The 26,637-nt window shown below is 36.6% G+C and overlaps 3 protein-coding genes across 5 annotated transcripts in view; 2 read left to right on the top strand and 1 right to left on the bottom strand.

Annotated features, from left to right (window-relative positions):
* The window catches only part of LOC135789943 (CUGBP Elav-like family member 1), a 101,228-nt gene extending 81,598 nt beyond the window's left edge, over positions 1–19,630 (bottom strand). For 2 of the 3 annotated variants that reach the window (XM_065300022.1, XM_065300025.1), the window contains exons 1-2: positions 19,451–19,630; positions 6,849–6,916 (exon numbers count right to left, since the gene is read on the bottom strand). In XM_065300022.1, the coding sequence (XP_065156094.1) occupies positions 6,849–6,895 (47 nt within the window). In that variant the 5' untranslated portion in view covers positions 6,896–6,916; positions 19,451–19,630. Of the gene's footprint in view, positions 1–6,848; positions 6,917–19,450 lie in introns of those variants that run through there. The other variant, XM_065300024.1, reaches the window with a different exon arrangement.
* LOC135789399 (uncharacterized) lies at positions 7,140–8,127 on the top strand. Its single transcript, XM_065299201.1, has 3 exons — positions 7,140–7,412; positions 7,656–7,826; positions 7,894–8,127. Exons 1-3 carry the CDS (start codon positions 7,212–7,214, stop codon positions 8,050–8,052), a joined length of 531 nt encoding a protein of 176 aa, XP_065155273.1. The 5' UTR covers positions 7,140–7,211; the 3' UTR covers positions 8,053–8,127.
* Positions 19,631–23,370: 3,740 nt separating the features above from the next.
* LOC135789496 (very long chain fatty acid elongase AAEL008004-like) overlaps positions 23,371–26,637 on the top strand; it is a 36,121-nt gene continuing 32,854 nt past the window's right edge. Inside the window, exon 1 of the mRNA XM_065299343.1 lies at positions 23,371–23,689. The gene's annotated coding sequence lies outside the window, so the exon portion shown is untranslated. The remainder of the gene's footprint in view (positions 23,690–26,637) is intronic.

Here is a 26,637-nt window from a genome sequence, read left to right as displayed (position 1 = left end):
CATTTTGAAAGTAAATTTTTCTTGTTGCTTGTTTCTGGCGCAGTCATAAAAAGCGCTCGCACACAGTTGAGCCGTTCATCAATTTCACGACCGCATCAGTCGCAGCCCTTCAGCTGTGTGCAAGGGACGTAAAAAAACAGCAGCACCAGTGAGCGCGACGTCTCGACGTCAACGGCGACTGAGTGATTTCACTTTTGCGCGGCGTGAAATCGCGATAACTCACTCGGAAGTTATTAATGTGCGGCGATAAGTCTTAATAATCAGTAACACGTGTTGCCTAACGCTAACCTTTCTTCATCCCTTACATTTACACACCAACATGTCCCGGGTTTTCATACGCTAATTTTTTGCATGTTACTAGTATAACTAAACATAGAAAACATACTTCCGGGATAATAAATGACCAAAACATTAAAGGGGTGAGTATGCACGAGGTAGTTTTAGGTTGTGGATATTCAACATGTCAAACACACAATATTTTTTACTAGTAAACCGGAAAGTTTAGTGAAAGTGTATTTTGCTTCCTGGTAGCAAACCGGAAGTAGTCTGTTACGGACCGTAACAGTCTGTAAAGTGTGAATATATTGGATGCGGATACAGGGATACGTTTTACACCGGTGGCTGTCATGCCTCGTCCGAGATACGCGCGCGCGCGCCGTGTTTCCGTATTTCCGTGTTTCCACGCCTTTGACGCAGCGGAGAGTGTGCACACGCACAGTGGCGATGCGCGCCGATAAGACGGCGGTAAACAAACGTATCAAGCTGCGGAATGAGGGGTGGAATGTGTTTGCCAAGAGGGGGTTGAGGATATGGTGGGTGGAAGAAACCGAGCGGACGACTTTCCGCATCGTAGACTAAGATTGATGAAACTTATACCTCAACTTCTGCTCGACTTCATAACCGGTAATATACTTCTGCAACCCTTAAAAATTACACTTTTAATGAATAAAGTAAATAAATCATTTACTTAACTGAATAGGGGTTGTTTTGTTCCCTCACCCTTTTTAAACTGTTTAACACCTCGGTGTTTAAAACATTTTTTTTCTTTATTTTTTAGAAAACCACCCCTAAAATGCGTTTTTTTGACGGTGCAGTCACAATAACGTTGAAGGGGTGCAGGGTAATAAACGATTTTGTTTTTGCGCGAGCGTTACGCACGCTGGTGTTATTGTAGGCGGCGGTGGTGGCGGCTTACGCCACAACGAACGCGAAAGGGATGAAACGTAATTTATGTGTTTTTGTTCTATTTTTTTTCGGTGGTGGCTACACGCTGCAAAACGCACAATAGCGCAGCCAATACAAGGTTACATAGGGTTGTATCCACCCCTTTGATGGGGGATGAAAAGAAATGAATCTAATTGTGTTTCTAGTACAATGCGATGCGATGAGATGGAATTTGATAAAAAAAGGTAATAAATGTTTGAAGCGGAAAAAAAGGTTTTTCAACCCTTAAATAAGGGTTGGATTAAATGCATAACAATACGCCAATATTGTGACATCTTAAAAAGGGTTATAAAACAATTTTTATGTCTTTTTAAACAAAATTTAAAAAAAAAAAAATTATTAGTAATATTTGGCAGGTTCTAGAACATAGGTAGATGATAAGTTTGGTTATGTGTAAGTTCATAAGTTAGGTTATGTGTGTGAAAATGTTTTTTTTTTAATTTAAAAAGTTTAATACTTTTGGACTTGTTAAATTTTATTTCCTAGGGTCGACAATAAGAAGTCGATCCAGTATCGCCCGGAAACCGGATGCACGGATGTAAAATGCCGGATCGGTAACAATGTAAACTTGGTGTATTTATCAAGTCACGACTTCCCCGAGTCCGAAGAAAGTTACACACGCACGTAAAGTCCAACCACCCCTAACCATCATCTCCACCCCCCGAACTGCAAGAATACAAAAAGAACGCACGAAGGTTATTCGCTACGACATACAGACCCGCGGGGTTAGATTTTTGGATGAGGGTGGGGGTGGGTGTGAGGAGTGGAGGTATACCGCGCGCTCGGTGGCGAATTCCCCAGATGCTAATTTCGCTTTTATTACGTAAAGTTTGCGCATAAGAAAAGTTTTTCGCTTTTTTCGCATCCCGCGCGCCGATGGCCTTTGCTCAAGGGTCGCGGCCGCCACCCCCAGATGGAGTCGATGGGGTGTTAAGCTCTCGCGTCGTTTCGCCAACGACCCAGCGACCGTTTGCGGACCAAGGTGAAAAACTACCCCCCAGGACGAAGAGGAATAAAATTTTCGGCCGAGAAACAAAAGAAGTTCATACATTGCCATAGTCCACTTCAAGTCTCCAGATGTTGTGGAAAATTGTTCCCGGAAAAACGGGGATGAAGTGGGTCGAGAAGGGACAAATTTTATTACATCCAGCATACAATTCATCAAAACATGAAAAAAATTAAATTTTCCGATTTTTGAACACATTGTATGTAAAACTTTTAAAATGATAAATTTTGACACACTGTATAATTTAAGGGTTGGTACCAAGTGTGTCCTTGTTACCATAATGAAGACAATTTCCTCGACGGCGGTTTTCCGTCCTTTCCGCGCGCTGGAAGTGTCGAGCATTTTTTATTGTCGTTTTTCGGGTGGCTTTTCGCCGCGGGAGTGTCAAGGGGGCGGCGGTGCGGGGTAGGCGCGCGCGCCTGAATAAGACGTATGTGCCCGCCGGCGGGAGCGAGTTAAATTCACACTCGGAAACTTTTGGCGACACACTCGACGCGCGCCACTTCGCGCCCATTCTTTATTCAACAACAATTCCGCTCGCCGGAAAACTTCGCCCGGAAATGAACTCCCTGGGAGAGGTGAAATACAGACTATTGTTGAGCGTAAGAAAATCGAAATAAAATGTACTACTATTAAAATAAGTCTGTTTTCATTCACTTCCGGTTTTCCGGTTTATCAAAAATAAATTATTTTGACTGGTAAAAATAATTTATATAAAAATATTTTGTATTTTATGAATATTATATGAAAATTATATGAAGTTTCCGGTTTTCCGGTTTTGTATTTTTGTTTGGGAATGTTTCAAATGACGTGGCAAAAATGGTAATACAATTTAAGTTAACATAAAGATAGTGTCACAAAAAACTTTTCCGGTTTTCATGAATACATAAATAACGCCGATTTTTCACCTTTTTCGCCTCGCATGGCGTTTTATTTTGCGACGCTATCATGCCGGCGGGCGTTTTGGGGGCGGCTAGATTTATAATAGAAAAAGCCTGTTTTTCGGCGGCGAACCGGAAATGCCAACGGTGGATGGCAACGAAATTCAATATTGCTCGGACGAACGTTACGATACGTTACCGTTGCATTACTGCCCGCGTTGTGCTTTTGTTTTTTCCGAATGCATATTGTGTTGCATACGCTATTAGCGGCGCTATGCCGGTTGTCGACATTAGCGCTTCGGGAAAAAAACAACAACAGCATCACGCTCAAAATGGATTTTCGTTCAGTTTCTCACTGCAGCTATAAATAAATGGCGCTCAATCCATTAGCGATTAAAGTTTTTAACGTGCAAAATAAAATACAAAATGTTTGTGCCCGAAAAAAAAAAAAACACATCACGTCGAAAATGATTCGCTATGATTTTATACTGTATGGTTTGTTTATTCTTGAATTGCGTTAAACTTGCCTCGGCATTAAATTATGCACGTAGCTCGCGAGCGCACGTGAAATATGCAAAAACAAATAATGCTGTGTTGCACACACGCGGACAGGATGCGGATGCGGCCGCTCCGGAAGCGGTGCGAGCATTTATTATTGAGCAAACAACAATTTAACGTCGAAACATTATGAAATATAAATAGATAACAATATAAATCGCGACCAGCGGGAATTATGATGCGAGCACGCACGTTTGCATTCTCCCATAATACAATTCTATACGAAATTAAAAATAAAAACGAAAAACTGAAAACTCTGACAACAAATTCCAATCGTGATGTAATCGCCGCCATTTTAAAAAGGCATTAAACTTGATTATGTATTTTTTTAAATATATTTTTTTGTGTTAGCGGTGGTCGAAAGCTATTTATATGCAAATCGAGTGATCTATGTTTATGACGTCACTAACTCGTTGTTTACGCTGTTTATTAATATTTATTTCGGATTTTACCGCCATTTTTATAGCTGTAATCTGTCATATTTTATAACCTCATATTCCAAATTTTATATTGTTCTAGGTTATGTTCGATTAATTTGGACATTATATTGTATGTTAATTGTGCGTTTTCAATAAATTTACAGCCATTTTAATAGCTCATAATACCAAATTTTAAAAATTTATAAATTTTTCATTTTAATAGATTTGTTAATGATAAATATAACTAATTATAATAAAATAATATTTTTTAAATGAAAAAAAAATTGTTAAAGAAGCATTTCCGCCATTTTAATAGCTCAAAATGTCAAATTTTCAAAAAAATCATAAATTTCATATTTATATGGTTTTATTTGATGATAAAAACTAAATAATTTCAAGAAAAATTATTTTTTAATACTAAAAATTGTTTCTAAAACATTTCCGCCATTTTAGTAGCCATAAAATTTTATAAAAATAAAAATTCTGTTTATTTCTATGAAATTACTTTATATATTTTGCAAAATAGATTATAATTTGCAGGTTAATACTTTAATCCGCCATTTTAATAGCATTGAAATATATTGAAAACACCAACACAATATTAATGTATTACGTATTCCGTGAGTGGTTCAAAACTAATTAACGAGTAGTTCCATGCCGATTTGGGTCGATTGTGTGCTAATGTTTGCAGCCGAAGCGAATGAAGTTGAGAGAATAAGGAGTTATTCGTCAGATAATTCGATTATCCTCGCTCGCTTGCCTCGCGGCCGCAAACCAGAAAACCAAACACGTTGCGAGCAATTAAACGCACCCTTCAGACCTGCGCCAAGATTCGATTACGTTAGGCAACCCTCCACACCCACACACACCCACATCTCCAGCAGTAGAAAAGGAATGTTAATCGCCGTGCGAGGATCTTCTCGATTCTTGTACACGACTGCACAACTTCAAGGCTACGACTACAACCTCATCCTCGTCCTTTTTAGTCCTTTTCAAAACCTTAACACGAAACGGAATTGAACGCCACTAGAAAAAACACGCAGGCAGGCGGTGAGAGGAGCATCAATCCCTTGTGGAAACAAACACATTGTGTGTAGGTAGGTGGTGTTGTCCTCACAAAGGACTTGAGGGTGGTGTTGCAATTTTGTCCTTTCTCGCGTGTGCGACGGATAATAAAAAAGTGTTAGATTCCGCACTTGCCCGCCGCACAGATTGCCGCCGAAGATGGGCCATGATGCGATGTGGATTGTTGTAGATAGTGCTGGTGTAAGACTAGGCGGACATTTCGGGAATGGGCTCGGGATTCGATAATGGAGGGGTGCGTGACAGAATGGGAAGGGAAGCTTGAACAAATGTGCCATTGTCGGAAATTGCAGTGTTATAGAAAAAAATAGATTTGGGGAAGCCATTTTAATAGCTGAGAATATTTTATAGGTTTTGAACATCCCTACTAATATTATAAATGCGAAAGTCCTGATGTTTGTTACACTTTCACGCAAAAACTACTTAACCGATCATCATGAAAATTTGTACACATATTCTTAGTGGTCCCCGAATGGTTATAGGCTACTTTTTAATTAATAATAAAAATTATTTTTTAAATAAAATAAAGAAATTGTTTAGCCAATAATACTTCTGCATCTGGCTATTTGACTACTTTAACGCCATCTAGCATTCCAGCAATGAAGCTCAAACCTAAGTACTATAGTACCATCACACTGTATTATCACACTGTATTACCGACAGCTACGTCAACATCAAATCCAATTGACTACACTATAGAGACTGTACACTATACTTCCACAGACTATACTTTCAGCCATTTAAAACTTCCCGCCATTCTACTTCATTGTTACTTCTTCTGTGACTACAGACGCGTACGGAAGCAACTTCATTATTTTAGATATTCGCGAGCGAAGCTGCGGGTTGAAGCTAGTATTACTATAGATTATTAGCCTTAAAATTAGAAATTTACAAGTAAAAGACCTGTATAATCATGAATTAACTATTATTATTAAATAATACAAAATTGTGTTAGTTACATCGCTTATAACTCAAGAACGGCTGGACTGATTTTGATGATTTTTAATTTTTTGGGTTCATCTAGGCCCAAAATAGGAGAATAAATATTAAAATATCAAAAATAATAACTTCATAATAACTTAAGGGAGTTAAATAAGGGATGAAAGTTTATATGGTAATTTAATCATAGTTATAGTTAAATAATTGAATTCTAGGTGGCACTAAAGTGCATTATTAGCACTTCTCTCCTTTTTAAAATAAAATTGTGAATCTGATTGATGAAATCAACGCATTCAGAGTGTTGAAAATAAAAATCAATTCAATTTTCACTAAAAACTACGCCAACAAAATCGTAGTTATTAATTAGTAGATTTATACCCAACAGATGGCGTAATGTACAAACTCATGTACAAGTCCAATAATTTGTAAGGTTATGTCAGATGGCAAATTACTACACTCCTAATTCCTGATCGTTTTGCTTCGCTGCAAATTTCACATTTCCCATCGTGAGATTGGTAAAGTTGAATGAGAGATTCAAGACCCTGCGATCGATTCGTACCGCACAGCGAGTACTCGTCTTTGCAGCCAGATGCAATCAACTCGGATTGCCAGCGAAAATGAGTGAGTGAATTACACCGCCATGACATAATCGTGTAACACACCAATACACACAAACACCAAGACATAACCTCAAACGCGAAACAAAAGCATAACAAGCAAAACAAGCAAAACACCTACCTTTCTTCAATGACGTCAATGGTATCCATTGATTCCATGGCGGCCATCTTGAAATAATTATTATCCTTCTGAAACAAACAAAAATACACATTAGAATAATGATAAGGAAATTATGCGGAGGAAAGTTTTCCAAGTATGAAATATTGATTTAATCAATACGTATCCACGAGGAAATGAAAGATTAATCGCGGAATTAATTGCATCATCATTACCGTTGATGTTTTTATAATAACTCTATCTAGAGGTTATCTTCAGCTGTAATCTTGTATTTATATTTGTGTTAATGCATGAATGTGGTTAGTTTTTGTATTGCTATCATTAGTGAATTTTACTTAGCTAAAAATAAAATAAAATATAGAAAAAATGCATGGTAGTATTTTTGTTTGTTTGATTTTGTTGATGGTTGAGTTGAGTGTGGGTGGGAAATATACAGTGAGCGATGTGCAAGTTGGGAAAGATCCGTCGCACTCTATTAGGATTGTTCCACATGTTAAAAATGAAGGTGATGCGATATTAATTCGTGGGACTATTTATGTTTTGAAGCCTTTGAGCAATGAAAATACGGTAATTTAAATATGTTTTATGTTCCATAATTTATATAATTTTAGATTCTATATACTTTTTGGAAATTTGGAGAAAATTATTGTTTTTATTTATATACATAAGAATTTTTCATTACTTCAAAAATAACTTTTTTCAATAAATACGTAACCAGCTCCACCTAGTGAATACCAAATCAATTATTTCAAGATATTTTTGCTAAAATTATTATTTTTTATCTAAAGAATTTATTTATTTTATTTTTAGTTCAACGTCATTGTTTATCGCCAAAATACAAAGACAAACACTGAGAAACAATTGATTCAACTAAAAGGTAAAGGTGCTTGCGACGCTTTAAATAAGAACATTGGTCCAATATTTGCGGAAGTAGAAGGTTTAGCTGGTGTTCCCAATCCGGGAGGATGTCCTATCCCAGTGGTAAATTTGTGATTTTGATTTTCTTGTTTAAATTGCTGATAAATTATTAATTACTTAAAAATTGTAGGGAAACTATACGTTGAAAGATTGGTATACAATTGATTTTAGCAGAGTGCCCATTTTTAGTATGATTCCGAAAGCAACGTTTCGTCTAACGGTAAAAATGTTTACTCCAGACTGGAAAAACGAGTTAACTGAATTAGCGCTTAGATTTACCAAAAGTTAAATTTATAATTACTAAAGAAATGCGCACTTAAATCAATTAATAAAAATTGTTGATCTATAATGTTATAAATACAAATGTTTGTGTTTTTGTTTGTTTGTGACGCTTTCAAGGGAAACCCAATGAATGAATTTTGATAAATTTTGGTTTAAATATATTATTGGACTTTGGAAGAAGACATAGACTACTTTTTGTTGTAAAAATAAATCTAAAAGGGTATAAAATAAGGGATGAAAGTTGGTAAAGAGATTTAATCATAGTTATAGTTCTATTCAACAAATCTAGATGGCGCTAAAGTGCATTATTAATATTTTTCACATTGTTTAAAAAATTTAAAGCAAAAATTCAAGTTTTTTATCGCCCTAGTGATGTAAACCTATTTTTGACGTTTATTTTAGTAAAAATTTTAATTTTTCTCACGGAATTTAGGCAACTTATTACGCTTTTTAGCGTTATTAGCATTTAAGTAGGGATCTAACCAAACTAATCTTCATTTTAAATCAAAAAATAAACCAATCAAGTTACTTTATCTAAAAAATAAGAAAAAAGTTCAAAATGGCTTCCAAACTAGAATTGTACATATAGAACTATAGACATTCCGACTACTCGTAGAATAAACCAGTGACGTGTCGGCACGTCGAATAAACCTTCGGCTACGTGCGCGCTCACTGCTCGCCCGACAATATTGGATTTTATAATGATGACATGAACGTTTAATGTCTTCACACGTATCCGCTTTGCAACATTAGCGGCACGGTGTGACACTCGCGCATCGTTTTAATCTCATCGTTAAAAGCCTTTATGTCCGATTTTTTTTTCTGTTCGTCGTTTAAGTATTTTTCTACGTTTATGAGCTCAATTTTTAAGTTACTACGGTCAACAGCCACGCACACACTGTATATCTAAATAAAGTTTGTTCGTGGGGTTATTGTAGCGGCGTACTGATTGCTTTAATGGCCGCGCGAGCCTTTTATTAGCAACATCAAACTTTTAACGCTCGCACACTTTAATGCATAACAAAATAACGTCGAAAAAATGCTTGGATTTAAATTTTCTTTTAAGGAAAATAAGTGCAAAACTTTGTTTTTTGTCATAAAATTATTATGACGAAATATGTCTGCGTATATATTAAGAGTATGAAATTTTTAAAATTAATATAGCGCTATCTATGGGATATAAAACTAAATTATGTTAGTTACAACGTTTATAACTCAAGAACGGTTTGACAGATTTTAATGATCAATGATTCGTTGGATTCGTCTTTGTCCTGAATAAGATAAAAACTATTAAAATATTAAAAATTATTATATACAGGGTGTTAAATAAGGGATGAACATTTATTTGGTGATTTATTCATAGTTATAGTGCAATAATTGAATCCCAGATGGCGCTAAAGTGCATTATTAGCATTTCTCATTTTTTTCAATAAAAAATTTCAAATTTTATTGATAAAATGGACATTTTTACTCAAAAATATGCAAAAAACAAGAAAATAATAAAATTAATAAACCCAACGCAATATTTATGTGCAAAAATAAATATTTCTAATGAATACGAATAAAAATTTTTATTTCTACCTAAATGAATATTTTTGCTTACTTATTGCTCTTTTCTTCCCCGTGCTAGCAACTGCTCATATGTTCGTATTTTTGTGCGTGTGTAAATAGTCGAGTAGATTTTAAGTGAATTGAATGCACGTGCCGAAGAAGAAGCGGCGCGCAATAAAATATTAAGCCCTCGACGAGCCGGGCTGGGGTGGAGGCGGCGCGTCAAAGACAGACGCGCGCTCGACGCTCGTTTGAAGTGCACTCGCCCGCCGTTTGATTGACAGCATGCGAGCTCCTTGGCAAACTCAACTACACTCCACACGCCTGCAGCACACTCGTGTAGGTATCGTCCTGTATCCATGGTGCATCAAAATATAAAATTAAATTAGTTGTTTCGGCCTCCAATGAGAATACACAACCTATTTTGTGCATATTGTATAGAGATACACTTGTAGATGGCGTAAGTATAAAAAATTACAGTTTTCTGTAATTTTGGTGATTTTTTGTTGTTTTTAGTTGTTTTGGTTCTCAGATATGAAACACAACCTATTTTGTAACCATCGTAGAGATATTTATTGATAGATGGCGTGGGTATCGAAAAAAATTACAGTTTTCTGTAATTATGATGATTTTTTTGCCGGAAAAGTAATTATTAGTTGTTTTGGCCTCCCATTCTTGACCCATAACCTATTTTGTGTTTATTGTGTTAATATTTATTGATAGATGGCCTAATTCTCGTAAAAAATTACAGTTTTCTATATTTATACTGATTTCTGTGGTTAGAAAGTTAATCAAATAATAAAATTAGTGGTTTTGCTTCCTAATCTTGACACACAACCTATTTTCTCACGATTTTGTAATTATTTATTGATAGATGGCGTAATTATAAAAAAAATACAGTTTCCTGTAATTTTTGTGATTTTTAGTTGTTTTGGCTTTCATCCATGACACATAACCTATTTTTTTAGTATCGTAGAGATATTTATTGATAGATGGCGTTGGTATGGCAGAAAATTACAGTTTTCTGTAATTATGTTGATTTTTTTGGTCGTAAAAATAATCCAATCAAAATATTAGTTGTTTTGGCCTCATATTCTTGACCCATAACCTATTTTGTGTTAATTGTGTAAATAGTTATTGATAGATGGCGTAATTTTTCGTAAAAAATTACAGTTTTCTGTAATTATGTTGATTTTTTATTGGAAAAATAATCAAATCATAAAATTAGTTTATTTGGCCTCCCATTCTTGACCCATAACCTATTTTGAAATTATTTTGTAGACATATATTGATAGATGGCGTTTGAATCGCAAAAAAATACAGTTTCCTGTAATTATACCGATTTTTCATGTCATGGAGTTAATCAAATAATGAACTTTGTGTAATGAACGCACGAAAATGACAATTGGATATTTGATAACGACCGGACGCGCCCGAAAATTATCCACGCGCATCCATACCAAAAACGAGCCGCATTATGACTCGCCGAGTGCAATGATTGTGCACTGCATAATTAACACTCTAATTAACGCCCGCGTTAATTGCGATTTGATATGACTTTGTGAACTGGCGCGCGCATAATCGCGAATGATTACAAACAATCAGCAATTGTTACAAATTGTTTAAAATTAAACCTTTAATTAATACATTATTAATTGTACATAATTAAATCATCAAAACTTCAAAAAAATCATCAAAAAGTTTTTAAAAAATGTTAAAAACAAAAATTTGTATTAATTTGTTTGGTTATGTTGTTGTTTTTAATGAAAATTGATTTTTCCTCGTCTGATTTCCCAAATGTGACATTTATTCCATGTTTTTGTGTTTTCTTGCTTTTCGGCAAATCCCACTCGTCGCAATTTGCGCCCCTAGGGTCACAGCGTCAGGCTGTCGACGAGTTTTTGCCATCGCGACGAGGTGGCGGACATTGCAGCGGGTAACCAGGGTGGAATTTGTGGTCTACTATGGCTCATTGGAAACGAATTAGGACTCGCAATTCCAATTGGATACAAATATCCCCAAAACTCTTAGAAATTTAATCAAAATATTTTTAAAATAAAAACACGCTGTATATAAATTATTCTAATTTTTTTTTTCTTTAAATTTAAATTTGTGAGTGTATGAAATAAAAATGTGAAGTTTGAACGAAAACTTGAAATAAAAGTCAGTAGCAATCTGCTTCCTGAGTCCTTCTTCATTCTGTTCCGTTTTATCGAGCCGCAGTGGGGATTAGAAGCGCCGCCCGAACGCGAGATCGTAATTAAAAAGTTTTAATTAAGGTGTCCGCCATCGCGTATTCAGCGCCCTCTCTAATATGTGCGCTTCAGCGCCCGCGCGCAGTCACAAAAAGTGTCGACGTTCATTTGCAACTACTTTGCGCGCATTTCCGCGCGATTATCGCGCACGTCTTTCGAAACTTTCAATCCGCAAAACTTTTACTAGCTAATAACGTCCTAGTATCATGTAATAACCAAAAACGATTCGTAAATGTTCTTATTACTAATCTAAGGTTATAATACATCGTGTACTTTGGGTTGCATACGTTAAAAACTTCAATATTTAAACATTGCTTGTGAACGACCGTCCGAATCGATATCTAAACTCTAATTTAATTCATGCGCATATCGAATGAGTGTAACGAGCGTAACGACGCTGAAAATTTCATTCCGCCGCTTCCGTCTTGCCATCGATTTCGAATCGTCGCGATACAGACACGAAAAAAGATATCTACATGTTGAAACATGTAAAAACGTAAACGAGCTCGTATTGAATCGTCTAGTTTCGGATCAAGTCGTAAGCGATCGTCGCGTGAGTGCAGAGGGAGAGCGAAATCGAATTGTTTGAAACATTCGAAGAGAATTCAAATCTGTTGCGAACGCGATGGGAGACGCACGACACGAGACACTTTAATGCAACATTACAATTTGGAATTTCGCATTTCGAATTTCGCATTTGCATTACGCTCAGCCGCCGCCGGAGCGCCAGCTGCAAACGCAATTTATACGCGATTTGTTTCGCATTTACCGTCGTTTCTTATTCGCTTACATTTCCAGCGTCATGACTTTTCGTTTGTTTTTTCAACTCGCTGCAATCACACATTATATTATCTCTCAAAAGGGGAGAGCGTCATCGTCATGAATTTGTAAAATCAGCGAAATTTATTTATTTAATCATTTTTTTGTACGTTTGGTTGCATAGCACGAATAAGTGACTAGAGACGTGGTTGTGTGTGTATTTGTAGGTTAGAAGTTGTTATTTTGCACGAAAACACGCGCAATGAAAATTATCATTAAGTCTCGTCTCGCGCCGCCTCCCGTCGACAATTTCGACGTTTGCACTTGCCACACGGAAGTGATTACAGTAAATTTCGTAAGCTTACGTGCGCCAGACGCCATTTTGTCTCATGAAAATAAACATAACCTTAACCGAAAACTAGTGTTGCAATAATTTTTATTATGTCTGTCATTTCTTACAGAACACAATTTTTTAAATTTTTTCTTTTGTTTTCTTAAATTTTATTGTGTAAAACTTATATTTCCGGTTTTCCGGTTTTGTAAAATGTTTAAAATTTTTAAGTAATTTATTATAATTGTAAAAAACATAAATTTTTGATATATACTTAATTTTTTGTTTTTAATTTTTCAATTTCCGGTTTTCCGGTTTTTGTTTTTTCGATTTTCTTTTCTTTCTGTGAGCTTAGTGTACAATGTTACATATAAATTTCTATAAATGTGGCTTTCATAGTGAGTTCGAAAAGTGCATCGTCATCGTTCCGCCGCCCCCGGGCCCGCCGAGCGTGAGATTCGTCCCGGCGGTGTTTGCGCGAGCGCCTCGCATGCGGGACACGGATGATTGTGCCTCGCGCGCCAAAAAATCCGCACACCCACTGTGTTCCGTGCATTTCTGTGTGTGTGGGCGGCGGCAACCGCAATAAAAGCAGGAAACCCGCGCGCGAGGAATGATTTAACGATTTTAAATCTTCCACGCGCGTTTGAACATCTCATTTTCGAAATTGATATCGCATCACACCGGCATCACACAAATCAAACGTTTGCTACTATTTTCCACGTGTAAATATACAGTGTGTTTAAATTTTATATAATATACGTGTGTGTAGATTATGTTTGTATCATCCTGTGTGCTGGAATTTTCAATTTTCAATTTCCTTAATATGTGAGCGCATAAATTAGGGTTAACTAACTTTAATCCAATTCAATTAGGAGCGCGCAATCGAGGCTCATCCAGGCGTCCCCCGTCGTGCGGGGTGGCGGTGTGCGGGGGTGGTTTATCGCCGCGCACACGTCTTCGAAACGAACGAAACGCCAAGTTTCATCTTTTGTCGTTTTGTCGCCATCATCCCACCGAGGACAGATTAGTCTTTCGTCCTTAATCTTTAGTCCTTCATCCTTGGAACTCATTCAGTGTCATTAACAGATTCACACGTTTTCATTACGTAATTAAATTATATTAACTTTTGTAATAATTTTCTACTCTACTTTTACTTTTAAAACACGAGATTTTCAACGGTTTTGAGACATATAAAGTGGTATTTTAATCAAAGCCGTGACTAAAGTACTTTAGTCACGGGTTTTAGTCACGGGGTGGCAAAAACTCAAATTTAACCACGTTTTTTACTTTTATTTAATGAAAAAATCATATGCGTGCATCTTTCGGTTTTTTTTTTGTGTCAAAATTTTTGCGTGTGACCTTTATCAAGGATATCGCTGAGGAAGGAAGAGAATTATAGCCCGCCGCCGGGAAAATCTTTTTTATGCACGATCCTCACCTCATACACTCGATATTTTTTCCTAAATATAAAAATTTTTGCTTCAAAGACCCAAAAATACAAAAGATTCTTCAGGGAGAATAAAAAATTTTTTTTTGACAATTTTACGTCCTTTAGATATAAAAATATCACAGACTTTTTAAAATAATTTTTTATTAATTAGTTTTTACGTGATGGTTTGTTTTTCAAGGGTTGTTTTAAGGGTTGTTGTGGAATGAGAAAATCGAAAGCTTAATATAAGTTATTAAAGCACTTCTAATGGCATTTTCCGATCGGCGGCCTTTTAAAAGTGTCACAACTCGTTTCGCCAACTTTTCCACCCCTCAGCGGGCGCAAACACGGCGTATAACTCGCCGAGAGTTTCTTTGATAGTTTTCCGGGCGATTATTGCTAAGCTCAAGCTCTCAACCTGCTCGCAACCTGCGCGCCAATGTCAAAGACGTCGGAAAGCTGCTCGGAGATATCTTATCAAGAAATTATATCGATACAAATACATACAATGTGTTCAAAGACAAAAAATGAAAAAAAAAATTGTTTTATAAAAAATCGTAAAGATTTATTGTGATCTTGCTTTTTCTTGCGTAGAATTGAGTAAATAAAAATTTTGTTAATAATTATTTTGTTTAAAGTAGCAGTAATATGTCGAAAAGGTCAATAAAATGCATAATTTTATTTTAAAAGACATGAGAAATACTAATAACGCACTATAGCGCCATCTAGGATTCTATTATTCAACTATAACAATGATAAACTCTATATTAACTTTCATCCCCAATTTCACACCCTTCAAGTAATATTTTTGGAACAAAAAGTAATCTATATTATTTTCCATGGCCAAATCTACTTCTACACAAAAATTGAAAGAAAGTGAAGAAACCCCGGCTCACTGAAACTCACAGAAAAAAAACTAATCTAGTTAAAGATTTAAACTTTTCGTCTTCTGCGTTCGGCGGTGCGCACTTTTTATTCGTCTTTCGACTTAAGGGCTCCCGCGCACGCACACCCACCCTCGGACGAGATAATCTCGCCGCGTCCGTTGCGAAATTCGCTTCGACATCGGCGATGAGGAACGCGACTTAAATCCAAGCCCGAAAGCTGCCAAAGTGAAGAAAAACAAGAAAAACAAGTGAAACACGAACTATACACGAAGCAGCAGGAGAAAACGAAGTAGCAACGCCAAAAAAAAAACCCGCGGGTAAGAATAAGGATAAAGAAAACTTTGTTCGATTTGGATTTTTTAAACTTTCTTTGCGAAACTTTTCGTTTTTTTCTTCTTTTGCTTTTGCTGGGGTAAAGGAAAACTCGATGGAAAACGAAGTGGAGTCGCTTCATGTTTGCCAACACACCTTTTCAACGTGGGGTCGGGGTTAAAGGGACGGCGTTAATCTCGTTCGCGAGCGCACTAGCGCTTAGTTTCGCCACCCCCGCCGCCGCCACCAAAGCCCTGCACTCCGCTGGAAAAACACGCGGCGAACAAACGCAAACACAAAGAATACACAATGAAAACAAGCGATAACAAAAGGAAAGCGTGGATCAAAATACTAGACAATTCTTTATCAAATTCAGAAGTGTGTACTTCATTTGTTTTAGATGTCGAGTTGCTTTCTATTTTTATTTTATTTTATATAGTTTTGTACGCGCTGAATGCTTTCCGGGTGTTGATGGTTATATGTTGTTCGTGTTTATAAAATGGCGCAAATGGCGCAAACCTCGAGGACGTGCCGGAGGACACGATGCGAGTCCTTTTGCAAAGTGCGCGAAATTCGCGAAATGCACAAAGCAAATTTTCTCCAAGTTGTTTGCGTGATATTTCGTTTGAAGTTTTGTTGTGTGTTTCCCCTTCCGGTTAACAAATTTGGAAATTTTGTATGTTTAAATGATTTTTTCTACTTTTACCTTTGAAACGTAAGTTTTTCTACGGTTTTGAGACACAAAACGTAATACTTTAAACATGGGCAGCCGTAGGCGTGACTAAAGTATTTTAGTCACGGGTTTTAGTTACGGGTTGCAGTTTGTTTGTTTATGGTGTAAATTTTACAAAATTAATTTGTGTGGAATGCAAATTTGTTTTATTTTTATAAAAATTCAATTATACGAAACGTGAAAATGAGGAGATGAGAAACGAAGAGAGTGAAATCAGGAAATAAGGACGTTATCTGTAAGGAAAAGGGTTCTAACCTAATTAACCGAAATTAAATCAACGTTATCCACGTTTTCCTAACTCGGACTTTCTTTCCGCACGTAATTTGCTCATTACGTACTCAAATCTCGTCTTCTAAACGAAACCGGAAACAAAAACAAAAACATCTGAAAGTAAAATTAGCCAAAAACCAAAAAAAAGGAGAAAACTCGCTTGTTTGTCTTCCGAAAAGTTTAAACTCAGGTTGAGTTAAGTCAACAAGATTCCCTTCACTTTTATCTCATAATTATTTGTTTAATAATTTAATTTCAGCAATTTTTACAATTTAAAATAAAATTTTGGTTAAATCATTGAAGCTTGACATTAAATATCAATATTTTTATTTTTTATATAATAAAATTAAGATTTATCACTTTTTGACCTTGAATTTAACTTTTATTCAAAAATTTTTGTCAACTTGTTTCCATCAGTAAATTTTTGCAGTTTGCTCTCATAATATACAATATGTACACTAATTTCCCTTCTGCACAAGTTAAAAACATTGATATTAATCAATTATTCAAACGCTGAAAGATTACCTCATGAATATTCATATTATCCGCGTCTCCAGCGCCACCTTCCCGCCACTTTTGACCCATCTTACTGAATTATTAATTAACAACCAGCTTTCTTCCCTCTACACCACTTTAAACTCTTAAAAACATCTTGACTTTCCTCATCTTAATTCCCACCTAGTATAGTAATTTTTCCTTCACTCTAAAATCTTCTGCACCATTCTGTACATCTCTGTATCTTTTTTTTTCTGTGTGCGCATGCTCAATTTGCATTTCCTCGGTCGGCATTAGAAAATTGGTAATTTAATAACTTGGCAAACAACTTCTTTGTTTCATGAATAATTTTACGAGCCAGAGTATCTTGTTAGCAAACTTTATTTACGTTTTTTTTTCGGCGGCGCCGGCCAAAAAAAGGTGGCTTTTTTGTGCATGTCGGCCGTAAATTGTGTTCGGGAACACGATGCGTTAAAAGTTTTACAAGCTTTTAAATGTCCATTTAGAATCTGCTTTATTTTCATTTCGTACGCATGAATTAATAAAATAATATTAGCTGTACATGGAATGTAATCAGGCTTTTATTAATTGCGAATGTAAATAGTCTCTTGAGGCGGTAATTATTTTTGTTTTGCTGTGGATGGTTGTAAAGCACTTTATTTTTGCTTGTACAGCATTAAATTACAAGCTTTTACACAAAAAAAAACTCAAATATATTTAGGAATAATAAAAATATTGTGCAGATTGCGTTGTAGATTATACAAAAAATATTAAACGCTGTTGAACAAGCGTAGTGAGTGTTTAATCAATAGAGTGTATAACATCGTTTAGCCACGTGTTGCTTACGATATTTTTTCTACTTCCACTTTATTTCTACATTAAAGTTTTTATATTTGAATTTGTAGACAAATGAGCAGACGCTACCTCAAATGCCGTGACTAAAACCCGTGACTAAAGTACTTTAGTCACGACTTTGGCCATCCGTGTTAAAATTATCTCTTTTTGTGTCTAAAAACAGCGTTTTAAAGGTGGAAGTAGAAAAATATTTTTTCATCAACCATATAATGTAAACTCTTAAAAATGATTTCCCCAAGTTAAAATATTATAAATTATGCGTCAAGCAGACTAATTAAAAATTCCTTTAGACCATCACCCGTATTGTCTACATTCTACGTCTACAGTTTATACTCGTATTCCTGCTTTTCCTTTTACATATTTTTTCCGAGCGAAGTTTTTAGTGGATAGCGTGAACAAGTTTCTGTCGGAAAAAATTAATCATTATGCTCAAACTTTAAAGACACATCAAAGACAGACTTTCGTGTAATACTTTTTCAACAGCATGAAAGAAAGTATCAAAAATTAATATCTATCGATTGATTGGGGATGAAAAACGTAGGAAAAGTGGTATGAAATGTTAATTAGAACTTACATTTTGTTCTATATACTTTGGATAATGTTTTATAATATATAAAACCTCATAAATAAGATATTAATTTAGAAAAAATAAATAGGCAACTTGTATGACATCCAAACGTCATAATATACTAGCCAAATTTATTTAAATCGATGTTAACCTTTAAAATCGATAAAATATTAATGTTTTTACCTGAAATTTTTCTCAAGCTATATTATAAAACCATCTCTACTAATATTATAAATGCGAAAGTCCTGATGTTTGTTACACTTTCACGCAAAAACTACTTAACCGATCATCATGAAAATTTGTACACATATTCTTAGTGGTCCCCGAATGGTTATAGGCTACTTTTTATTTAATAAAAAAAATTATTTTGTAAATAAAATAAAGAAATTGTTTAGCCAATAATACCTCTGCATCTGGCTATTTGACAACTTTAACGCCATCTAGCATTCCAGCAATGAAGCTCAAACCTAAGTACTATAGTACCATCACACTGTATTATCACACTGTATTAGCGATAGCTACGTCAACATCAAATCCAATTGACTACACTATGGAGACTGTACACTATATTTCCATAGACTATACTTTCAGTCATTTTAAACTTCCCGCCATTCTACTTCATTGTTACTTCTTCTGTGACTACAGACGCGTACGGAAGCAACTTTATTATTTTAGATATTCGCGAGCGAAGCCGCGGGTTAAAACTAGTATATTAAATATTAAATAAAAATAAATTAAACAATTGATACATTAAGTGTAGTTCACTTTAGTCACGGTTTTATTGTGTTTAATGCTCAAAAAACACAAAATTGACTTACAAACCAAATATAGGCAACTTTTATAACATGGAAACCTTTTTATTTTATAAAATATTGTCGATTATACACTAAACTCATCCTAATCTATCTTTTCACCTAAAAATTAACAAATAATTTAAACAAATAAATAATTACTTACTTGAAAATCTTCCCAGGATTTATTTTCCACTCCTAACAACACAGAACAACACAGAACGTCACACAACACTTGCACACAACAAACAACAACACAGAAAAAACAACAACAAAACAACAAACAAAACAACACGAAACAAATGAAACACAAAACGTGCAACGAGCAACACAGAAAAGCAGACACTGATCGAATCCACGAGGCAAGTTGAGAAAGGCTTGAAATTGTCAATGCATCCGATTATCGCAACGCAACCAACCCACACTCACATACACACACACATACACATTCATAAGATAGCCGAATACTGTTATCGCGGCCATATTTATTCACGCCGATTATCGAACTATTATTAAACTTATATTATGCTCAGCAGCTATACGAATACGTTGCGATATCGGTATCAGCATAAATTCAAACTCAAACCCAACATGAACACACACATACACATTCCGAATCGTCAGTGTGTAATAATCGATAGTGATGGGAGAGAACGGCGTATGGAAATTTTATCGGAGCGAATAAAGATGCCGCGCAGACATAGGAGGAGAGTACGTTCGGGTCGCGATCGTGATTATCGCTTGTTTTACGCGATCGCACGACGCGCGCTGCACTTCAGTGAAGGGTTCAAGCAACGTGGTGATAAGATTACGAATTTATGCTGTGTGCTACTGAATGTAGTAGTTGTAGTTGGCATTTATAACCGTCATAATGTTTAAAACGCAATTTGTTAACAGACAGTGTCTGTAATTGCCAAAAATAATTTTTGTTTGTTTGTTTCGCTTTTAAAGGAAAATCAGTGAATGGATTTTGATAAATTTTGGTGGGGAGATAGTTTTTGTTGTGGAAAATAATATAGGCTACTTTTTGTTTGAATATTTTTGCTTAAAGGGTGTAAAATTGGGGTTGAAAGTTTTTAAGGAGATTTTAACGTAGTTTTAGTGCTATAATTCAATTCTAGATGGCGCTAGAGTAATTATTGGTATTTATATCGCTTAAAATTAAAATTTTGTATTTAATTGACATATTTAGCATAAAATAAGTCAAAAAATCAAGAAATTCTTACCTTTTTGTTGAAATCTAAGTGGGGCCTAGAAGTCAAGCATAAAATACCTACTGAAATGATTAAATTTTAATAAATTTGACTGTTAATTAAAATCTTTCGCGTGATTTCGCCCCGTACGCCTGAATTTCTTCCTTTTTTTCTTTCTTCATCGCAGGCTGCATTACTCGTACAACAACCGAAGGTAAGGAGTAGGTAATATTCGCCAAACGATTCACAGTCGGGCGAGCGCAACAGTCGTCCATGCAGAAGCAATAAAACAGCGCATTCGGCGCTGCTGCCGCCGCCACGCCGCCCCCGCATTTTCACGTGTGATCGCGCACAACATTGCCGCACAATTTCAACGAATTCGTTCGAGAATAATGCACTTGTTTTCAATAACGACGACATAACCTCACACACACACTCACAAAATACAACAAAATGGCGTCGGTTTAGTCCTGCATATTATTCTCAGTTATGCGCCAGGTGAGATTGAATATGCGGCAACCAGTCATACACCAGAAATAAAACTAAATGCGTTTTACTTGAATGCACACTGTGATTGTGAAGTGAGGCAACGATGAGTAGAAGAATAGAATATGTGCTGATAAGAAAATAAAGTTTTGATTTTCTCTGTAGAAAGTTATGGTATTTAACAACGCCATTTTGTTTTGTTTAGTTAACTTAACTTTACCGCTTGAGGTTAGGAAAGCTTTTAAGTTGCTGTTGTTTTTTCTTCGGGGCGCAAATTTCCGTAACTTTTTACTTTCTTCTCTCTTGAGCACTTTTCGGCACGAGCGTAAAAGTATAGCTTAACACATATTTTCCATATCCGACGCCGAAAGTTCAAACATTAAAAACAAACGAGCGGCGTGCGTCCCACATGTGCTTTTCCGTCGCTACACGAAGACAACCGAAAGCAATATATTCCAGAACAGGCTTTAAAAATCACAAAAAATATTTAAAATTAAAAATTAAAAAAAAAACATAACCAATCATATTTTACAAGTAAATATATCCTTAAATTTTTTTTTTTGGAAAAATGTTTTTTGACATTATAATGCGGTCCTGGTTGTTTATACCGATAGGTAAAGTGTGTCTCGGGTCGCATATGGACGCTCCAGAACCGAAGAGTACGAAAAGTGCTGTAAATGTGCCATAAATTATTAAAATCTTTCGCCTGCGCCGCTGGCGGTGGTCCCTTTTTCGCGGATTATGATTTAGGAGATTTGGCGCGCCCCGAAATGTTATAAAATTTTATAGAATAAATTTGCGACGTTTTCAACATTTTACGCGGCGCGCCCGCAAACTATTATCAACTTTATGAATATATTTGCCCTCTTTTTATTATGTTATATATCATAAAAAGTGCCATCTATGCGCGTTTAATAAAATATAGATCGTTAAACGTCGAAATTTTTTTTTCTTCTTCTCTTAAATCAATGATTCTACGCCGTTGAAATGTGTAAATTAATGCTATTCACTTGTATTGATTTCAAATTTCACCAAAGTGTCTCTTATAGGTTTTTAATTGGATTTCATTTGATTACACTCGACTCAACAGAACACACAACGCTTGTAGGTTGTGTGAATATAAATTGTTGGATACCTACCTGTGCGGTGAGTGGAAACTGTGTGATGTTTCAAAGTGGCGCGACATTAGTGGATATTAGGTCGAAAGCTCGACCTAATTGAGGGTCGAATATAATTGAATGAAAAGGTCCTCTCGTCCTTCGACGCCGCCACTGCTGCCGCCGCTACAAGCGAGGACGACAAACGACTGCGAACCAGTCGGCCCGCTGCGCGCTTCTGTTCCACTCTTCGCGCGCGCCAAGCAAATCGAATTGAATTGAAAATTTAATTCAATCATACCGAGCTAGTGCACGTAACAGAAAGCATTTCGTAGGTTTATTGAGAGAACTTGGAATGAGAAGACGGTTAATTGTACTTTGATGTGTGTATGGTTGCATATAGACAATCCCTACTAATATTATAAATGCGAAAGTCCTGATGTTTGTTACACTTTCACGCAAAAACCACTTAACCGATCATCATGAAAATTTGTACACATATTCTTAGTGGTCCCCGAATGGTTATAGGCTACTTTTTATTTAATAAAAACAATTATTTTTTAAATAAAATAAAGAAATAGTTTAGCCAATAATACCTCTGCATCTGGGTATTTGACTACTTTAACGCCATCTAGCATTCCAGCAATGAAGCTCAAACCTAAGTACTATAGTACCATCACACTGTATTATCACACTGTATTACCGACAGCTACGTCAACATCAAATCCAATTGACTACACTATGGAGACTGTACACTATACTTCCATAGTACTTTCAGCCATTTTAAACTTCCCGCCATTCTACTTCATTGTTACTTCTTCTGTGACTACAGACGCGTACGGAAGCAACTTCATTATTTAAGATATTCGCGAGCGAAACCGCGGGTTAAAGCTAGTGATACATAAATTTTTGTCAATAAATTTAAAAAAAGTAACATTTTTGAAGTATTTATTGAAATATATGATTAGAAATAATTTATAATTGTTAAATATTGATTAAAAAGCAATTATGTAAACTTTTATGAAGTTTTTATTTATTTTCTTTTATTTTCAAGGTGTGTGTTGGTTTGCATATAGTTCCCAACACTTACAAACAAAAAACAAACTTTGAATATTCTGCGGTAAATAATAACAAATATAGTTCTAATTTAATTTATAATGATTAAATATTAATTATAGAAGCAATCATGTAACAATTTATTAAGTTTTTATTTAAATTTAAATTTTCTTAAGTGTGTTATGGGTTGCATATAGTCCCCAGCACACCAAGAGTCACTTGCGCGGTTGCGCGGTGTTCGCGCTGTATTCGCGCGGTGTTCTCGCGAGTAATCAGTTGTTTCTCGTTTTACAAAAATAAAAAAGACAAAATATTCAACAAAAATGGTGTACTGCAGTGTCAATTGTTGCAAATTCATTAGACATAATCATATTCTCACTAATTCTACACTTAAATTCCTAAAAAAACACTCAAACATTGTTTTAAAAGCAAAACAACTTCACTTAACCTCCTATAATGAATTCGCACGCAATTCGTCGATCAAGTGAAAAACCAGTGTAACCCTACTAAAAACGTGCTGTTCCACCATCGAGCCAAACAATGAAGATAATCCCACGCCGATCCGCAACAAAAGTAAGTCTAATTATCCCAAATTTATCTCAATGTTGTATGAACTATCTTCAACGACCTTCCACCCGCCTGTAATTAATAATTACGCTTGACACACGCGGTTGATTCATTACCCAATGCGCGGCATCCGGTTTATCCTGAATAGTGTGTATCACTCCATGTTTTGTACTTCGTAATAGATATTTTAGAATTTAGATTAAAGCGTTGAACAGCGAATTAAACAATAGGGGGTTTGGTAGTGTTGTGGTACTTAAATCAGCACCATATTAATTAATAATCACGAGTAAGCGTGGAGCGGGCGAGGAAAACGTTGATAAAAGCGTAGAGAAAAGCGTACAAGCACCCAAATAAAGGGGGTGAGTGTGTAATAAAGAGCTTTCGGGGTGGTTGCTTGTGTTTTGTCAATGTGCACACGCCGCCCCCCTACCGCCTCCGCCGCCAACATCGTCGACTCGTTAATGAAAATACCGATTGGTTTACATAAGTCACAGGCGCACCAAGGAAAACATTTACTGAATAGGCAACCAAGTATACATCTATGTGTTTACAATGTGTTTTTAGTAAAATTATTTTGAGGTTAATTTTTGTTTTTTGTGGTTTTGTGCTGACATACTGTATGTGGGTAATGAAAATAGGTCGTATTGAAAACGTGAACACACCGCCGTCCGCCCGAAAAGGCCGATTAGAATTCGTCCCATAGACTTGCCGCCCCCGACGCGTTCCAGCAATAGTTATGATAGTATGCGATGATATTCAATGATTATAATGGCTGAATGGGGCCGGACGCCGCTCGGGCAGGAAGTGGCCCCGCTTCGGCGGCGGTGGCATCCATGATAAAGGACCAAAGGTGTATTTAATAACCATAGAAACGTCATGTTTAGTTAGTTATGGATTACGCCCGAACCTAACCACTCCAGTAGTAAAGGGGCGGCTTTGGGGGCGGCAATATCTTACAACTAAAATTTTTTAGTTTTAATTTTTTTAATTAAAAAATTATTTTATATAAAATTAATTTTTGTGAACACATGGTATGTTGTTGCACCCTTGGTTTTGGGGGGCGGCAGTAGTGATTTTAAAAGCGACGAGCATAATTCATTTTCATTCAAATCGTGATCTTCATGCAGCCCATTATGTATTGTGGGGATTGAATTCGTCGATTCAGAGTTCATCGCCGGTCGGAGGCGGCAACGCCGGCGTTGAGTTGAATAGGGCGCGCGCGGGGTGAAGGGCGGGGAAGTTTTTCGGCTTCCTTCCCGCACTGACGCATCGAGTCGAACACGTCAACACGTGCAAAACGATAAATTGCATTCGCTTTTTTCGGCGGTCGCATTGGAGGCGGCGAACGATTTCGGTTGACGGTGACGAAGTTGCGGAACGACGCGCACGCCGCGTGCATTCGTAATTCACCTCGCGACTCCAACGACGACAACTGCGTTTGTGGCATGGAGGCGGTTGCGTCTGGGGGCGGCGATGGTAAATTGTATTGTAGCTAAATATTTTTGCGAACTTTGCGAACACGATTCAACTTCAACTTAAACTCACCGCAATCTTCCCGGGGGAGTCGTAGATTTCTTTGGGGGCGGCAAATTTGCTGCGCTTAGTAGTGCACGCACGTTTTTTACAAATATGACAATTTTTTACTTTAATGTCGTTTTGATTTAGTTATAACTATCTTTAAATTGGGTGCCAACTGCGCAACGTAAGCTGAAAGGGTAAATTGGGGGCGGTTGAGGGAAGGGGTGGAATGTGAGAAAGACATAATCGCGTTTTTTATGTGCGCGCATAAAAAGTCGGCTTTCTGAAGTCCGTTTCGGTGCTCATTAAACTCCGCCACCACTGCCGCCTCCAAACCGGGGTAAATCTGTGCAACCCCCCTAGGGCATTCCGCGCGCGCCCTCACGCATGGACCCTGAACGAGTTCTTAATAAGACTTAATGAAAAAACTAAGCAGGAGTTAAAAGCACATAACAGTGAATAAAAATTAGCGTCGCGTCGTATTTTCATCCCCTAATCTCACCCTCACATTTTTTCCTTTAACGTACAAAATTAATTCTGTGATATCAGAGACCTAATTCTCATCGACGTCAAGCAAAGATTGAAAAAGTCTGATTGGTTAATACCACCTACTTTATTAGGGGTGTTAAATGCACCCTTATTTTAAGGGTGGAAAAATAAATGATAAAAATGCAGTAAATAATTGTCGCAACAATGTTTTACGTTGAGTTGCATTTATTTGATTTCATGTTGATTTTTTGAGCGTGTGGGGGTGGTTTGGGCGCCACCCCCACGGTGAACGCTGACAAAATGCGGCAATTTAATTATTGCGTGCACGCGCACACAAATTCCGCGCGCGCCGCCGACCGAAATCCGATTTAAAGTGATTAACAACGCGAATTTGCGTATGACGGATGCGCGCGGTCGTGTGCAGGCAACCCACAGTGCAGCTTACAATTAGTGGCTACTCACACACAGGTGGCAGCACTTTTTAAGCCCAAACAAATGCATAATCCTTGCAATTCTTGTAACAAAAATTATGTAAATAAAGTTTAGGCGTTACGGTTTATAATTTCTACGAATTTTATTTTCCGATAGATGGCAGCACTTGGTTTAGATTGTCTCGAGGTTAAAATTAAAAACTCGGCGGGAATTAATTTGTCGAATGGCGATAAAACTGCAGCTAATTTCGCAAAATGGCGCACCATACGTGCTCGGACTAAATTCCGCCCGCTGCGCCGCTAATATTCACCATTCGCAAAACCACCCATGCGCCGCGATCGGCAATCGCACGACGCATGCATGAGATTACCAATTAATATGTTTATGTTTTTCCATTTAACTATACCGGAGGGGCGCGCGCGCGGACGTGTGGAGTATTTGTTTAGCGAATTGCATCCAATTTTATTTCGTTGTTGCGACGAGGCGAAGTGCGCTAGCGGCGGCGGCGGCGAGCA

The sequence above is a fragment of the Atheta coriaria genome, unplaced genomic scaffold, assembly GCF_025399875.1.
Source record: "Atheta coriaria isolate IRGN ID8LTWV9N9 unplaced genomic scaffold, Caltech_Dcor_3.1 hic_scaffold_3_pilon, whole genome shotgun sequence".
NCBI classification, from domain to species: domain Eukaryota; kingdom Metazoa; phylum Arthropoda; class Insecta; order Coleoptera; family Staphylinidae; genus Dalotia; species Dalotia coriaria.
This window is presented reverse-complemented; position numbering and strand designations above follow the sequence as displayed.

Coding starts and splice junctions, on each gene's coding strand:
- LOC135789399 (XM_065299201.1), top strand. CDS start 7,212: ATGCATGGTAGTATTTTTGTTTGTTTGATTTTGTTGATGGTTGAGTTG. Junction 7,413..7,655: donor CTTTGAGCAATGAAAATACG/GTAATTTAAATA, acceptor TTTTATTTTTAG/TTCAACGTCATTGTTTATCG. Junction 7,827..7,893: donor GAGGATGTCCTATCCCAGTG/GTAAATTTGTGA, acceptor TAAAAATTGTAG/GGAAACTATACGTTGAAAGA.